Genomic DNA, 17,865 nt, shown 5'->3' with positions numbered 1-17,865 from the left:
AAAAAAAAAAAAAAAAAAAAAAAAAAAAAAAAAAATGAAGCAGGGGACAAGTACAACCTGGACACAGTGGGCTTAACATTGGTGTTTTGTTTTGTTTTCTTCCTTGCCTACTCAACACACAGCTACTGCTTTTTTGGGTAACAGCATCCAGATTTGGAGTAGATTTTTTTTCCCAAATACAGCCAGGTGCTGGCACAAAGACAAGGACTTCTCAAAGCTCAAGTCTGGTCACACCCCCTCCTGTTCCCAGAACCTACCCCCGGTTCCCATGACCACTTTGATTAAACTGAAGTGGCACCCAGGAGCTCTTCCACAGGATTGCATGGGCTCTTATCTGCACCTAGAGCAGGAAGGGCACTCTAGTTCCTCTGCCCCCCAGGGCTTCATGGAAGGGAAGCCTTCCTTAACTACCATAAATGTACAAACCAATCTCTCTGGCATGCCCAACTTCCTTTATCTTGTTTGATGTTGCCTTTGCAGAGAGCTCATCACAAACATTAACTGTATCCTTTACTGTTATACTGTATCAGTTATTTACCATCTAATATCTCCCACTAGAATCTTTGTTTCATTTCATAATATACCTCACTCCCCTGAAGACAGTACCTACCCTCAATAACTATCTGGTGAATAAATGAATCAATGAAAGGGGGCAAGCAAAAATGACACTGTCCTCTACAGAAGGATTTCCAGATAGAACCCTGTGTAAGTCAGTTTCCATCTGTGCAAGAGTAGCCCTAGCTGACCAGACTACAATCTTTAGAAAGGCCTGGTTCCATGGCTGGCCTTTAGCTAGAATCTGGGAACTTGGATTTCAGGAAGATTCCCGCCATTCCTTACAGTTCAACAGTGGGCATAGTGGCTTACTGTGCCTAAAATGTCCGTGCAACACTGTAGTGTACGCTGAATACTTTCTTTCCTTCTAGAACTCCAGAATTTGGATAAATGACCAGCCAAGTCTCTAACAAGCTTCCCTGGCTGGTGTAATAACAAGTATTGCTATGATTTGTTATAATTTGTAATGGGAAAAATTAAGAATGTCCTGTGTAATTCTACTAGGACAACATGCTTAGAAACTTGCAGCTGACTTTACCCCATGAGCCTTCTCCTTTGCACAATAATTGTGCTTTGTGTCCTTTCTCTGTAATAAATCACAGCCACACATACAACTATTTGCTCAGTTCTGAGAGTTCTCTTAGTGAACTGCTGAGCTTGAGGATGGTTTCCGGATACCCCAAAGCACTGTCCACGCAGCACTGGTAAGAGGTCAAGAAAAAAAAAGTTGAAAAATCATATATTCAGTGAAGTACTCAATAAATGTTTGCTGAATGAATGATAGAAACTAAGGAAAAGGACCAAAGAGGGCAACTCACTTTCCTATCCTCCTTCTGTCTCTCTTAGACAGAAGCTATCTTTCCCTCAATAAATTCTTCCTACTCATAGCCTCTGTTCCTAGAATTCATTTGATTTTAGAGAATGTGAACTCATGTTTCAGATATCTAGCAGCAATTCACTAAGTAACCCAGACTGGCCTCGAACTTGTGAGCCTCCTGCCTCAGCCTCCCAAGAAGCCGGGATTACAAGTGTGCATGACCACAACCAGCCTGAAGCTACTTGATGGAACCCCAGTCTACAAGACACAGAGGAGACAAGAGTGAATGAACACCAGTTTAGAGATCAATTTTTTCAAAGTAGGTAAAACTCTTGGATGAAGCAATGGAATGAAAAGAAGCATAAACTTTTTAAAGCTTATTTACTCTCTACTAAAAGAAAATGCATGAAAAGGCTGAGTGAATAAACCCACAGAGCTCCTGAAAATGTAACAGCAACACAATAGCAAGAAGAGCAGTGTGAATTTGTATGCATCTGTTACTTGAAAGCAGGGCTCACCAGAAAACTTTGCACATAGTAGAACTACACTGCATTTATTGACTTGACAGACATTTAACTTCTTAGCCCTGTTATCCTATTACTGTTCCTAACCTGCTTACTGCATTGTCTTGGTTTTTTTTTAATAAACTTGTTATCTTTGGAAGGCAGCTATGCTAACCACTATAACACCATCACCTCCAAAACTTGTTATTTTTGGGGAAAAAAAAGAAAGACCGAAGAAAAGATAGGCAAAAAGAGCTGTGCCAAAAAGAATGGGCAAATGAAAAAAACACAGGAGGAAAGTGAGCCAACAAGACCCATCTCCAAGCCCCATCCAACTCACCGTGACATCCCAGGGCCGGAACAAAAACTGTCGGTTCAGATTTGATTTCTCAATGGTGTCCATGTCTGTGACAATAACTTCTCCGCCTTCCCCACAGCCCAGCCCAATCATGGCAAAGTTCTTAAGCAGCTCACAGCCAATGGCCCCTGCACCTACCTAAGAAGCAGCCAAGAGAGACAATATCAGGGGGTGGGCAGGGTGACTTAGGTTGGTGCAAAGCCACCAATCACTCCTCACTCCTCCTGGAGCCAGCAGGAAAGGGGAAGAGGGTCTAGTGCCACATCCCAGGGTGGATCCCTGGGCTTTCAGAAATGACCCACAATCATCTGTAGGTCCCAGGGCTTTAAGAAATGACCCACAATCATCTGAAGAAGGCATCAGAGGGGGACACAGGGGCTGCACCAGTCTTTCTGCACAATAAAAATGGCAAAGGGGATGTGATATGGATACAAAACCAAAAAGACCCTCCCCTCAGGATGCAGAAGATGAAGTTAGAGGCTGGGGAGGATGAACAAAGCAGATGTCCAACAGGATCACTCACCAGGAAGTACTTCTGCTTGCCCAACTTCTCTTGCAGAGCTGAGCCAAACACAGCCACCTGCCCGTCATAACGGTTCTGATGCTAAGGAATGTAGAGTGGACGGTCAGAGAAGGGCTTCCCCAGAATATGCCCCGGTGCTGCCACCCCAGACTCCACTCACATACCGGAAGGCACTTCTCCTCTGTGAGGGCCTCTTTGTCCTCTGGAAGACATTCAAGGGCGTCAAAATACAGCCACTGCATGATAGGCATGAACTTCCCAGAGCAGGCCTGATGAGGAGGTAGGCAAGAGGAGATAGTCACTGGTTACTCAGGGCCTGACACAGGCCAACAGCAAGAAACAGACTCAGAGAGGCTTAGGGCCCACCCCTACCCAAGCTGACCTTCATGACCTCCTGGGCAGCCAGGCCTCCAATGAACGCATTTATGGGTGCCAGATCCCCAGCAGCCACATAGGCTAGGTTCCGGATGAGGTCCTCATCTAGGGTGTCCTGCTGCACTGCTGGCAGGGCTCTTGCATTCACAGCCTGTGCTAGGGCTACCAGTTTGGTCGCATCCTCCTGGTGGGCCAGAAGGAACAAAGTAAGGCCATGTCAGGTCACTCTGGAGGAAGGGAAGAGGGGACAGGTAGAGGCATAGTGGGCCTTCGGTACCAAGGACATCTGCCTTGATAAACTTGCCCACCCACCTACCTCACTGCGGGGCCGAGGGGGCCGGCTGTGCTGAGCACAGAACTGATGCAGGGCCTGGAAGCCAATGTGCAGCTGGGCAGGGCGAGAATACTTGGCGAAGTCCGTCATCACAAACTCAGGCTCTGCCAGTGAGGCTGGCAAAGATCTCTGAGGGAGGGAGCAGGGCATCAGAACCAGAAGAGAAGAATGGAGAGCTTGGAAATACCTAGAACCACCTGCCACAGCCCACTGCCCCCACCCCCACACTCACAAAGCTAATCTTCTTAGGTACTTTGATCTGACTGACGATGCCTCCACGGATGTAGTCGGAGAAGTTGGAGGTGTCGCAGATGCTAAAGGTATAAGGACCTATGGTGGATGAGGAGGATGTCAGTATTTATATACCCTCCCTAAAAATCCACAATACCTACAGCTCAGACCTAAGAGCCATCTCTTCTCCATTTGGACATCAGAAACCAAGACCTCTGCTCCTACCCAAATCAGCTCAGACACAAGGGGTTTGCTCTTCTGCTCTCCCTGCTCAAACCCCAGAGGGCTTTTCCCCTTCAGCCCAGATACACAGGGGCCCATTCTCCCAAGAACACCTCCAACATGACTCAGCTCTTCTCCCCTATGCCCACCTGCTCTGGTGGGACCCCAGGTGATTCTGCCTCTGGTTCATCTCAAATAGTCAGGGTATGTTTCCTCTTACTCTGAACGCACGGACAGGATTCCTCCCTGCAAACCCCTAGCCAGCTCTCTTCTGGTGCCCCCATGGCAAGACTCACCCAGCACTTTGATCTCTATGGGCTGATTCCCATTGAGCTCAGTCATGCCCTGTACTTCGGAAAAGGACACGAAGTCGCCACTCTCAAACCCATGTCGGGCCTCATCCAGGCAGGTAACCACACCGGGGTTGTCCTGGTTAAAGAAGGGTGAGTCTCAGAGGCAGGCTCAGGGAACAGAAGCAGACAGGGAGGCCTGTCACTGCCCATTTGCCTGCCTCAACCCCTGAGGCTAGTCTCCTCACCTTGGTGACCATAGAAAGCATAGCACTGAGTGGTTGCTCCCCATTGGAATCCGTGAGAACCATTTCTTCTCCAAAGTCACAGAAAAGCTGCCTGTAGAGAGAGACAATAGGACTGATGCCCAAGGCCCCCACACACGGATGGCCTCAAGTGTCCTTCCAGGAGCAGTGAACACAGCTGAGCACACTTAGCCTATCACTTCAGGGATCAGAGTGCTCAGGCCACACAAGAGCGAGCACAAAGAATCCCAAAGTGGAGTAGACCAAGGAACAATGAGGGCTGCAATAGCCTGGGGGTTTCAGTCTAGGCCTGGTAAGAGTGAGAGAAAAGGGGGCAGGGGCAACACTCACCCAAACAACCCTCGGGTGTCTGCCACCACCAGCTTGATGCCATGGCTGTGACAGACCGCTCCTACTCGCAGCTGGTCCTCCAGAGGGCTGTTGGTGAGGACTACCACCTGTGGAAAAGAGAAGCAGAGCCTCAGGCCATGGGCTGGCCAATGGGGAGAAGGCCTTTCTGAGCCAGCCCTCTTTGATGGCAACCTGCTGTGAGTTCATCTGGCAAGGGTGAAACTTAACAGAGTTTCCAGATCATGTCAGGAAAGCTAAAAAGGTAGCTGGGTACAGATTCTGGAGAACAGCTGACTCACCTACTTGACAAACACCCACTGCTCCCTGCCCACAGCCTTACCATACCCTGCGAGACATACTCAGGAAATAGGCCTCTGTCTCCAGCCAAAGCCTGAGCTCACTCTTACCACACCTACCTACTCCCGGTTCTCAAGACAAGGCCTGCTCAGCAGGTCTTTGCAATTCTGCTCTCTGCCTGAATATCCATCTCTGCACACCAGGGTGAGCTTCTCTGGCTGCATCAGAATGTAGTTGTAATACCCTGGCCCTCAGGGACCCCTAGGGCAGAATCTCAGCTCCCATAGCCCTTTTTTAACCTACAAGTTTTAAGTAGCAAACACCCATGTAACCTTTGCTGCGTGCCAACTGCTACTCTGCATGCTTAACCTTCACGGTTTATGTGAAGTCAGAACTGCTGCTATGCCCAGTATGCAAAGAGAAAACTAAGGCACAGAGTCTTAAGTGTCCTGCTGTAAGATCTAAAGTTTTATTTTTATTTTATGGAGTGTGAATAGTCAAAAAGGTCTCCATGATGTTGGGCCCTAACACCCAGCGAGGCTCCGGGAATATGATAGAGAATCGAGAAACCCAGGAAGGAATATATCAGGCTAGATGGTAAAGAGATCTTTATTAGTCTGGTCAGACGGCACTCCCGGAGCCAGGTGGCTCAGAGAGGCAATTGTTTGGGGGCTGAGGTATTTTTTATAAGGTTTTTTTAAATAAAGAGTTAGGGAATTTATAGAATAAGACTGTAAATATATTGTTTATTTTATGTAGGAAATGTTTTAGGGTCATTTTTTGTCAAATCATTTGTCCCTGGGTGGGCTGTTAACTAAGGTAGTAATTAGTATATGAAGAAGCACAGTTTGGTCTATTAGCATGGAGTCATTTTAGTTTATTTAAGTCTTATACTGCCCAAAGTCACATTCAGCAGGGCAGGACAGACCACCGCTCATGTATTCATGCCTATTACGATGCCCTGCTGGTATGCACACATCTTCCCCTGAGAAAGAAGGGCCCAGCTCTCACCCTGCCCCCAATCCTCTAGGTGCTCCAGCATGAACCCTGGCAACCAAGCCAGTGGCTTAATACTGAACAGAGAGAGAAGGGCTCAGAGAACTGGCAGGAGGCTGCGTGGTGCCCCAAGTACCTGGAAGCCACTAAGAAAGTCTTCAACAAGGGGCCCAGTGTAGGCGGTGACCGGAACATAGCTGTTGAGCTCAGCAAGGCGGGGCTGGGTCACCTCAGCCCTGTTTTTACCGATGTCTTCCTCTCGCAAGTAGAACTGCAAGAAAGGGAGCAGCAGGGAAGGGGTAAAGTGGCTGTGGCACACAGAGGGGTGAGTGCCTCAGCAGGGACAAGGGGCAAGGAAGAGGTACCTGAGAGGAAAGGTCGGCCCACTGGGCCGTGCCCTGGTCATGTAGGGTGACAGCCTTGACCCCACCAAGGATGATGTTCTTAGCAATCTCCACGCCCAGGCCCCGCAGGCCTGAGACCAAGACACTGGATGTCTGGAGTCGCTTCATTGCCTCATGGCCCAACACATACCTGTCAAATTAAGGGGCACTCCGGGTCAGGGCCTGGCCACTCACCCCCATCCTCAGTGCCCCCTCCTACCCCAGCCGAGCCTCTGCTCCACTTACAGCTGCCGGGAGTAAAGGCCTTCATCTATGTCTGCTTCACTACCGTTCTTCGCCATTCCCTAGGGATGGAGAGCCGGAGCAGGTTCAGGGCACAGGGCATGGACAGATACGTGGGAGTGATAATGAACACTTCCACGCACCACCACACTTATCAGTCTTTAGGAACAAGGCACTCACGTTGGTTGGCACTGAGGGCACTTTGGACAACACGGACTGGGCAGGGGAGCAGTTAGAACCCGGCTTTGGATCAGGCCCGGACACGCGACGTTTCTTGGACAGCGGCGAGCTGGACATCTAGAGGGAAAAGGAGGGTTAGAGCGAAGCCTGGGGCATGTGAGAATGTTTTTCTGACTCTTAATGTTACTGTGTGATAAGGAAGACTAAAGCATTAACAACTACATTTTACAGAAGAGGCTGGCAGAGAGAGGCAGAAGTAACTTATCTAGGGTTACACCACTTTTGGAGGTAAGATTTGAACCCAGATAGTGTGGCTTGCAAATCCATGCTGTTGACTACTAAGCCATTTGCCTCTCCCCAGCCTAGGCTGAGGCAGGGACTCTAATCCTACAGGGCAAATGGAACGGTACGACTGTACCTGTGGGGAGGTGAGAGGAAGGATGTGGATTCAGGACAGATTCTGTTGCAAACTTTATTGGCTCTCCTTGACAGGTATAACAACCCCTATGGGGCTCTGCTCCTCACCTGGAAAGCAGGGCTCACCTGCCCTATGGGGTTGCTGAGACAAGAAAGAACAGACTACTGACATGGCCCAGAGGAGGTGAGCAACACCATGCAGCCAGGTTCCTCATTCTCTTCCCATTTAATCCCAGGAACAAGGGGGGCAGGTAAGGTGAGGGACAGAAGGGAGATAAGGCATGGACATCCCCCAACGTGGCATGATGGCAGGAGATACTTTGCTGAGAGAACCCTGTCCCAGTGAGCTTCAGGGAGGGATTTTACAAAGCCAACCCTCTCACCCTCAGCTTGGGAAGAGGAACCATAGGAAAGGCTGCAGGGAGAGAAAAAACATACTTCCAAAGTCTCATCTGCAATTGAGTTGCTTAAAGAGGTTAACAGTAATAAATACCCTTCCTAGGAGTCTTCCCTGTGCCAGATGCCAAAATAAGCACTTTGAGCCTTGAGGACATACCTGGGAGGATTGGTCTACTATATGCAATGACCCCCAATTCACAAAGAAGGGAAAAATTCATTCAGGGATGTGTGGCGACCACCATTTCCACAGATAAGCTGAATTGGGATCAGACAAGGATAGGATCTGCTGAAGGAGGCCCAAGCTACTTCCCAGTGTCACGTTTCATCCCTCTGTGGTGCTGACCCCACAAGGCTGGGTTTAGCATCCTTGTGAGAGACAAATGAGAAAGCCTGAGATCACAGGGTCAAGTGACTTGCTGAGGGTCATGCATTAGGTCCCAGAGACAGAACAATACAGACTGCAGGGGCAGTGAATTCTGGGGTGGAGCCTGGAGAACCACAGGGCTGGATCATTTCCCCTCACCCCAGGAGCTGCCTGGAGCTAGGAGCTTTTGCTTATGCCCTGATTTTTGTTTATGCAACCCCTCCTACACTGAGCATTTCCTGATACCCAGCTATACCATATATCACCAATGTAAGACTCCATCTTAGCACCTGTCACACTCGAGCATTAACCACAAAGACGAGGGCTCCCTGCTATCTACTCAGAGCTTACTGCCTATCAATCACAGGGTAAAGGGCTTTGTCCAATCCTAACAATACCTATGAACTACATAACCCCATGCACACATCAAATGAACAACAAAGGCCCAGACACCTCCACTTACTTGCCCACAGTCATACAGCATCAGTTTGCCAATATTCCTGTGTGAGCAAAGTTAGGACCCAGCTCTGGGCTCAGCCAAGGGATTAAGAGATTAACGGGTAAGGGAAGGAAGACAAGGGGAAGCAGGAAACTGGCTGGGCCCCTCAGGCTGCCAGGTATATTGCTGAGATGATAAGAACCAACCTACACTTGATGAGTTAGGAAAACAAAGGAAATTCCCATTTTTCCACTTACTGGCTCTCTGACCCAGTGTAGGGATCTTATTTCTTCTGAGCCTCATTTTCTCCAAGAGCTGGGACACAAGGAACTGTCCTCAAGGGATCGCTAGGAAGATTGAGCAGCCAAGGTCTATGGTCAGAACTCAGGAACCTAAGGAGGTGAGCTCCTCCCTGAGCACTTGCAGAGGTTTCCATTACAAAGTTATTTCCTTGCTTTGTCATTGGTTGGTTTTAGGACATATCCTCTCCTCACTCCCTCAATCAGAAATAACCCAGGGCCAGAGAGCTCTTTATTATCTATATTTTTCACCTCTGGATCCTAGTGCTAGCAGCAAGTGTCTAAACAGGTTTGGGATGATCACTCAAAAGTGGATTTTGATTGCCAAGATTTGAAGTAACCCTGCCTAAAAGGCAAGCAGGCATCTGGGACAGACCCTGAACATTCCTGGACAGCAGCTGAATATCCATTACCCCCAGAATGGGGGTAAAACACTCTCTTTCTTCCTCAACCCATGATCAGGTCTCTATTAGAACATGGATTCTGTGAATTGGTTGGCAAAGCTGAACTGGGGCTCAGTATTCCAAAACTTACCTGGGGTCTCCAAACAGATGATTGTGAAGCCTGAGCATGCTCCACCCCCAAAAGCAGAAATGGGTGAGGGAGGAGTCCTGGCATAGGTTGGAGAGAGGGTAGGCACAAGGCCAGTGATAAGTAGAGAAAAGCTAGGGCACAGACAAGGGATTCTATACTGGGTCATGGCAAAGTTCCAGGAAGGGTTAACTGAGAAGTCCTTAGGCACGTGACATGGGGAACAACCACACGGTGGATGTCTGAGCCCAAGGTACTCTGAGAGAGATAGGAAAGATGGCATCAGCCCCAGTGGATGGGAAGCCAGGCCCAGGTATCAAGAACGACTCAAATCTGGGTATCTGGAAAAGTTTTTTTGGGAAGCCGTGAGAGGCTGCAAGGAGACACACCAGTTACTGGAAGAAGCTACATAGAACCTGTGGATGCTGCAGGAACATGTGGTGTAGGGGGAGGAGTATGGTCCATCAGGAAGACGCTGGGGCCCGGTGGGGGGTCCTCTGAGGACAAATGCTGGCAGCAGAAAGAAACCTTTCATCAAAAGTCATAGGGATTCACAAGAGGAGAGGTATCTCTGACATTGATGTTAGTGTCCCAGAAGCTGGGAGGCTGGGAGAAATCTCTGAGGACAGACCCTTAGGGACAGATTTCTAATGGAATATAAAGACTGTGTGGATTTCTGACAAGGCATGCTAGGTACCAGAGCTGCTCTGATGGGAGTGGAGGAGGATGAGCCCACATAATTCAAGGCTTAAAAAGATTAGTAAGCAAACACTGGCTAGGTCTCCAAGTGGATTGGGTTTCTCTGACCAATTATGTTTCACCCCACAGAAGCCCTGAATAGATGCTGAGAAGAGGGTTTTCTACTTGGATGGAGGACAAGTCAGACCTGGGGTTCTGAGGCCAAAAACAGAAGCTTTGAAGATGTTGGGGACCTTTAAGAGATCTGAGAGCAGATTCTGAGGCTTGATGTGAAGTTAGGAGACTTGTGAAAAGAGAACCTAGAACCTGCTTATTTTTGAAGGCAGAGGTTGAGCCTAGGGTGGGGCTGGGGAGGTGAGTTTCTGGCAGAGGGGAGTAGAAGCCAACAGAGTCCGCCACAGTAGGTAGTGGCAGGGGATCTCTAATGGAAGATTATGTGTCAAACAGTTCCTCCATGACATCTGGTCCCCTGGGAGGCTCTGAGGGGAAGACACTGGGCATTAAGGATATCTGATGAGAAAGATACTGAGGCCTGTGGAGCAAAGTCACAACACTGGGAGCATAAAAAAGGGGAAATTCCCTAAAAGAAAGGAGCATCCTTAAATGCTAATTGTGGGAACTGAAGGAGTCCCTAATGGCAGATGCTGAAGGGTCTCTGGTGGACAATGCTAGGTACAGGGTGGAGCTGGGAGACCTGACATGGGAAAGGGTCTCAGAAAGGCCAGGTCCAAATGGCTTTGTACAGGGTCCAATCCCCATGGCAACTTTGAAGACAGATAGCGTGGGGGGGTGACAGAAAATGCTAAAGAAATGAAGAGCACACAGGCCCTCCCTGAAGTCTGGCTCCACAGGGAAGACATGAAAGCAAATAGCTAGGAGACGTCCCATGAGAGATTCTGAAGTAGGTCTTTAATGGCATACAATGGTACGGAGCTTTCATCAGCAATGCTAATCCCAGTGACTAGGGCGAGTCCTTATTTGAAATGCAAGATTCGGGAGGATTCTATTAGAGATGCTGAGCCTGTCTCCATAAGCAGATCAGGGGGTCTGGCTCCAAGGTCAGATTTCAGAGCCAGAGGGAGTGGAATGGTCTCAGACTGGAAATATCAGCCCCGCCCCAGGATGTAGCCCCCCTTCCTCCTCTGCTAAACCTTGATGCCAGAATCAACATTGACTGCCCACACCTCAGCCCCGCAAAGCACTGGCCCAGGTCCTTCCGAAGACTCCCAAAACCCGTGCCCTGGCCCAGGTACTGATAAAAGCTATTCGTTACCAATGCCGGTTCCCCGGGTCGTGCCGCCGCCGCCAACTCCTCAAGGAGCCGAAGCCAAGCCCGGCCGCCACCCTCCTCCTTCTCCTCCTCCCCTGCCGTCTGGGCCACCTAGGGTCGCCGCCTTCTCCTCCCCCGGCCGTAGTGGTATGGCCTTCCCACCACCTGCTTCCCTCCAGCCGCCGACACAAGATGGCTGCCACGGAGCCCAAGGCCGGAACAAAACCTTGGGTCCCACCCCCCCAAGAACCCGGATGCAGGAGGACCACGCCCATTTATGAATCATGTATAAATTCCCCTCCACTTGGCTTATTAGGCTAGAAAGGGAACGGCTCCACCTGGTGGCTACTGTAGCAGTAACTAGGAAAACAGGTAAAACAAGAGGCCACACCCCGTGGAATATGAATAAATGAATTGTTGCAGCCAGGCTGTTGCGGAAATCAAGAAAGGACTTCGAGGCCATGCTTACTGGTCATAAATTATGCATGAAGCTGGGTAGTTGGTTGACTAACGCCAGGCAACCAAAAAGCAGATGTTAAAATATGGCAACCACACCCCACTGCTCATGAATAATTAATGATCTTGCAGCAGCCCGGAAGCCAAGGAGACCATGGCTACATCTTATTTATGAATAATGCATGAGATCTGGTGGGTTGGAACAAAGGGACAGGCCCGCCTACTGCTGCATCTAATACTCTACAAGCAGGGAAATGGGGCTACTGCAGGGGAAAAGCGCTCCCTTGGCTCCTGAATAATGAATGATGCCACTGCTGCAGCTCAACCTAGAAATTCAGCGACGTCAAGAAATAGTCCCACCCAGTTCATGAATTATTCAGGAGGCTGAGTGGCCAGACCTACTCAAGATAGCTCCGCCCAGAAAACAAAGATTATGACAGGGCAATGTGGTCCCGCCTTCCCGGTCTTGAGTAATAAAGCATAACCTATAGAGCCATAGGGGAAACCCAAGGGGAGCAGAGACCCCCCTCTCCCACCCTGACTATGCTCAGGTACCAGGGCTGCCTTGGTCCAATCAAATAAAGACTCACTATATACCTTTGGCAGGCGCCTTAGTTCCCACAACTGTAAAAATGAGGACAGTAATAGAACTCATCCACCTCATAGAGGTGATATGCGTTATTATGAAAATCAGAGAATATGAATCATGACAAACCCAAGAACAATGCTGCCACGAAGCACTGTTAAATTTTTAAAATATACATGTAATATGTAAATAGGTAAGGATGTAACCAACCACCAGAGAAACCTCCAACTTGAGCAACTGTTTCCCATCTAGAAATCGGAATAGTAATAGTACTTACCTTGTGATGGGGGTAGGTGGATCTCCCCCAACCCCGTACCAGGGATTGAATCCAGGACCTTTGCAATGAGCTACATTCCTAGCCCTTTTTAAATTTTTTACTATGAGAAGGATCTCACCATGTTGTCCCCGCCCCGCCGGACCGTGTTGCCCAGGTTGGTCTTATGGTCTCAAGAGATCCTTCCGCCTTAGCTTCCTAAGTAGTGGGACTCAAACCACCGTAACCAACAGCAGTAGTACTATTAAACTGTGAAAAGGACATTATGATATTTGGTGTAGACTACAGGCTCTGAGCTAGACTGGATTTGAATCCTAGCTTTGCCTTTCACCGACTGCTTGAACTTAGGCAATTTACTCAACCTTCCTGTGTCCCGGTTTCCTTATCTATAAAACGGGATAATAATAACCTACTCCCTAGGATTGTTTCGAAGATAAAATGGGCTAATAAAGTGGCTAGATGAAGGTAAATTAATCTTGTCCGCATGTGCCTTCTTCGGGTTTACAGAAGATTTGTCAAAGATCACACAACTGGCAAGGATAGCCGGGATATGAACCCAGAGAGCCTCAACTGATAGTCTGGGATTACTGCACTATTAAAGAATGAACAATGCAGGAGACTTCATCCCTTTGCTAGAGGCAGGGTTTAAATCCTAGAACCTGTAAGAGTAGGCCTACCACGGATCCTTCGGATAAAGCCGTAAACGCCACGCCCCTCATAAATTATGCACAGGGTCTTTAGAAAACTCAGGGCGCGACTCACCTTGATTGATTATTGTATGAATAATCAATAAACTCTGATTTGCGCGGCAGACTTCGGAACACCCTCTCAGCACCCCTCCTTAGCACACTGGTCTCTCCTCTAGTGAGCAATTCCCAAACTGATGCCTCCAGGGAGCCAGGTGTGAAAGAGGCAAAAAATCGGCTCCCCCCACGGCCCCACCTCCTCATGAATAATACATCAAGCCGCCGCCAACTAAGGCCGGGCGGCACTACGTCCGCTCAGGAAGAGCCTGGCGGACCGTCCCTTCCCCAGCTTGAGTAGAGGAGCTCTGGACCCCGACGTGCCCAGTCTTGCAGTCGTGGGTATACTGGGTTCGGAGACCTTATCATAGAACCTGAGGTCACAAAGGCCAATGGAACCTCCACAATGCCACGTCGGTCCCAAACATGCCCACTGTCACCAGGTCCCGCGGTGAAACAAGCCCTCCTCAACTCCCGCCTTGACTGTTATTAACCTCAAACTTCTCTCCCCTTGGGGAACACCCCAGATTCTGCGCACGAAAGAGTATTCACACACAGACCCTAAAAGCCTCCCCCAACCTCCCCGCAAGTCCTGCCTCTGAGGGGTACTCTCCCAGACTTCCAAATCCCACCCGAGTCCCTAAACGCCGCCTGCTAAGGGTCTACTCAAAAGCATGCACCACTTAGATGCTACCTCCGGGCCCGGAGACTCCAAATGCCCATTGGGGGGATCCCCAAAGTTGGAATAAGAGGAGCTCCCTCCTCCAAATGCTGTCCAGGGAATTGGGGGAAAGGTGCTCCAGCTCACCCCCTGTGCCGGGCGGAAGCCTCGCCTTCCTGCTGGAGATGAGCTGAAGCCACGGGGCAACGGAAGAGCAAACCACCTCGGTCTTGCAAGAAGGACTAGAGTTTGCGCGGAGCTCAGAAGCGCGGGGCCTTAGAGGGCCCCCAGTCTGGGACGTACCACAGATGCTTCGCTAGAGGGGAGTTTGCCCCTGCTCTTGGGCCTCTGGCACCTATTTCATACCTAGATACCCCTACAGGTTGTGGTGCATCCCAAACGCGTGAGGCATGCTGGGGGTGGTAGTTCTGTAGGGCCAGCGCTTGGTGCACGTGGTGGGCATCAGCGCCCAGAAAATGGAAAAATATAAACCTGGGCTGATTATTTCCGGGAACAGTGCTCTGTGGGAGTGGGACAGTGAACGGAACATGGTAGTGCCTCGAGATGAAGAGGCATACCCATCCCACAGATGGAGAGACTGAGGCTCAGGTGGCCAAAGGAGTTCTGTCGTTTGTCCTTTATGGAGCTCAAACTGTGGGCCAGGTGCTGGGGATTGATTCCTCCTTGCCTTCGTGGAACTAAAATTCTAGCCTGCACCAGACTGTAAAACATAAAAAAAAGCAAAAATCATTGTTTCACATAAATATGCATTATAATAAATATCTTGAGATTATATGATTTTTTTGGTTTTTGAGACCCGGGTCTCCAAAATGTAGCCCAGGCTTGTCTCAAATTCCTGTGATCCTCCTGCCTCAGCCTCTGGAGTGCATACTGAAATTATAGGCACGAGCCGGCACACCGGGTTTTTTATTTTGTTTTTAAACAGGGTCTCACTATCTTGCCCAGGCTGGTTTTAAAATTCTGAGTGAGAAAGAGAAAGAGAGATGAGACAATATATAATCAGGCATGGTAACACATGCCTATAATGTCAGAACTCTGGGAGGCTGAGAAAGTTCAAGCCTAGCTTGGGCAGTTTAGCAATTCGGTAAGAGCCATCTCAATCAATCAATCAGTCAGTCAATCAGTCAGGCTAGAAATGTAGCTTTGTGTGAAGGCCCTGGATTCAATGCCCAGTACTGTAAAACAAAACAACACAACACGAGAACCTAGACGGTGTATGATAACTGCTAAATGCTATGTAGAAAAACATAATAAATTGAGGGGAAGTTCATGAGGACAGACTACAATTTTAGACAGTGTGATCAAGGAAGACCTCACTGAGGTGATATTTGAGCAAAGGTGTTTAACACAACAGGCCTTAACTCCAAATCCTGTATCTCATATCCTGCTAGTGACCTCCACATTTGTTCATTTGAGAAAGACGTATTGATCACCAAGTGCAGAGCACTGGGGACATAGCAAGGAATATAGCAAGGACACTGACTACCCTTGCATCCTTGCAACAAAAAAAACCACTCCTCCAGTTATTTTCTTTTTTTTTTCCTGTACTGGTGATTAAATCCAAAAACACTCTACTTTTGAACTATATTGTTACCTCATTTTATTTTTCACTTTGAGATACTGTCTCATAAAACTAAATTGCCGAAGCTGGCAATCCTGCTGCCTCATCCTCCCAAGTAGCTGGGATTACAGATGTGCACCACCATGCCCAGCCATACAGAATTTCAAGCAGCAAGTTACATAATATAAATTATAATTTATTTTCTTTTGGGGGGTGTTAGGGATTGGACTCAGGGCCTCAAGCATGCTAGGCAAGCACTTTATCACTAAAGTACACCCCAGCAGTCTGGCTGCTGGGTGGGAAGAAGAAACTGTAGGGAGAAACAGAAAGCAAGGAAACCAGTGGAAAAGTGTCTGCAGGAGTCCATGAACTGACAGAGGATCAGCCCAAGATGGGGAAAGAAGAGGTAGAGAAGAGGAATTGCATTCTGGATTTATGGATTGACTTTCTTGTGGTGCTGGGGATCGAACCAGGGGCCTCACACATACTAGGCAAGTATTCTACCACTGAGCTACAACCAAATCTACCATTTTAATTTTTTCTTTTCCCCCCCGCCCCACCTTGGTACTGGGGACTGAATCCAGAGCCTTTGCACTGAGCTACATCCTCAGCCTTTTTATATTTTTGACACAGGGTCCCACTAAATTGCCCTGGCTGTGCTAGCACTAGGGATTCTCCTGCATCCACTTCCAGAGTTGTAGGATAACTGTTAGTTTTTCCTCTGTGTTTGTGGGTTCTGCACCCATGGATTTATCCAACAGTAGTCAGAAAGCGCCCCGTGTGTGGGGGGTGGGGGTGGGGGGATGGGTGGTATCTGTACTGAGGCTTAGAGGCTCTGGTCAGCATTCCCTAAACGATACAGTGTAACAACTATAACACATTTACATAGCATTCACATGGTATCCAGTATTGTGAGTAATCCAGAGAGGATTTAAAGTACACTGGGGCTGCCATTCTACATGCCTCTTGGGCATCAGGCGTTTGGTGTGGGTGGGTATGTGTCCTGGAACCAACACTGTGGACTGCAAGAGACCACTGTATTTCCATCCTCCTTTTTTTTTTTAAACAGTGACAAAGTTTACTCAAGAAAGTAAAAGTGAAGAGTGTGGGAGAAACTAGCTCTGCAGAGTGAACTTGGGCTGGGTAAAAGGGGGAAAAAGCCAAGATAAAAGAACATTCTGGAGAAAGCAGGGTGGGCTATCATGAGGAAAGTCCATCTTTCTTATTTGTTGAGGTTGGCTTTGGAAGTCTTTTTCCAAGTTCTTCTATAAATTTACATGTGATAAAATGCTGAAGTTTTAATTATACTGCCAGCTTCCAACTATTAATCAATCTATCTATCTATCTGCCCATCTACCTATCTTTTTTTTATTTTTTTGAGACAGGGGTCTCACTATGTAGTTGAGACTGACCTGGAACTCACTATGTAGTCCAGGCTGATCTTGAACTCACAGTGATACTCCTACCTCAGCCTCCCAAGTGCTGGGATTACAGGAGTGTGCATCTATCTTGAGAAAGGGTCTTGCTATGTTGCCCAGGCTGGTCTGGAACTTTTGGACTCAAGTGATTCTCTTGTCTCAACCTCCCAAACAACCAAGACCATGGACATGTATCACACTGGCTTCCGGGTTTATAGTGAAGGCAAAGATGCCAGGATTTATTGAGAGTTCAGATATGGAGTATTAAAAATAGAAAAGATCCGGGCAGATCTCCAGGTTTTTAGCCTGAGCAGCTGGAAGGATGGAATTGCCATCAAGTGACATGGGAAATGCCCCACTAGAAGCAGACATGGGGTGAGATCAGGAGTTTGTTTTGGGCTGTGTTACATGCCTGTTACACACCCGAGAAGATGTGTCTACAGTGATGGTGAATCTTTTAGAGCTCTCAGTGATTCAAATCGCTCTCTGTGGTACCTGTGCCATAGGTTTACCACCAATGGCCCAGACCGTTTGGGACAGGGTCTGGAATTTGGTGGGGGGGGCACTGCACTGAAGATGTGATTTGGGATTAGCAGAGGTGGTGTCTAAAGCCATGTATGTGGCCAAGTTCTTCTTTGAAGAAGTTTCTTTTTGCTGTTTTTTTAGGACTGACCTCAGGAGTGCTTTACCACCGACCTACATCTCCAGCCTGTTTGTTTACTTATTTGTACCGGGGATTGAACACACAACCTTGCACTTGTGAGACAGGCGCGGTGCCACTGAGCTAAATCCCTGGGCCTTTCTTTCTTTCTTTCTTTTCTTTT

At 48.4% G+C, this 17,865-nt stretch overlaps 1 protein-coding gene across 2 annotated transcripts in view; it reads right to left on the bottom strand.

Moving 5' to 3' along the window:
* Uba1 (ubiquitin like modifier activating enzyme 1) overlaps nt 1-14,302 on the bottom strand; it is a 22,381-nt gene extending 8,079 nt beyond the window's left edge. The window contains exons 1-14 of one of the 2 annotated variants that reach the window (XM_010643504.3): nt 14,189-14,302; nt 6,904-7,020; nt 6,727-6,785; nt 6,463-6,631; nt 6,234-6,368; nt 4,805-4,911; nt 4,457-4,547; nt 4,215-4,347; nt 3,698-3,795; nt 3,448-3,594; nt 3,139-3,315; nt 2,921-3,025; nt 2,757-2,837; nt 2,216-2,371 (exon numbers count right to left, since the gene is read on the bottom strand). In XM_010643504.3, the coding sequence (XP_010641806.1) occupies nt 2,216-2,371; nt 2,757-2,837; nt 2,921-3,025; nt 3,139-3,315; nt 3,448-3,594; nt 3,698-3,795; nt 4,215-4,347; nt 4,457-4,547; nt 4,805-4,911; nt 6,234-6,368; nt 6,463-6,631; nt 6,727-6,785; nt 6,904-7,020 (1,575 nt within the window). In that variant the 5' untranslated portion in view covers nt 14,189-14,302. Of the gene's footprint in view, nt 1-2,215; nt 2,372-2,756; nt 2,838-2,920; nt 3,026-3,138; nt 3,316-3,447; nt 3,595-3,697; nt 3,796-4,214; nt 4,348-4,456; nt 4,548-4,804; nt 4,912-6,233; nt 6,369-6,462; nt 6,632-6,726; nt 6,786-6,903; nt 7,021-11,324; nt 11,535-14,188 lie in introns of those variants that run through there. The other variant, XM_010643501.3, reaches the window with a different exon arrangement.
* Between the last annotated feature and the right edge of the window lie 3,563 nt (nt 14,303-17,865).

This window comes from Fukomys damarensis, unplaced genomic scaffold, assembly GCF_012274545.1.
Source record: "Fukomys damarensis isolate Sample0158 unplaced genomic scaffold, DMR_v1.0_HiC HiC_scaffold_39, whole genome shotgun sequence".
Classification (NCBI taxonomy): domain Eukaryota; kingdom Metazoa; phylum Chordata; class Mammalia; order Rodentia; family Bathyergidae; genus Fukomys; species Fukomys damarensis.
Note: the sequence above shows the minus strand (reverse complement) of the source record. Positions and strands in the feature narration are given on the sequence as shown.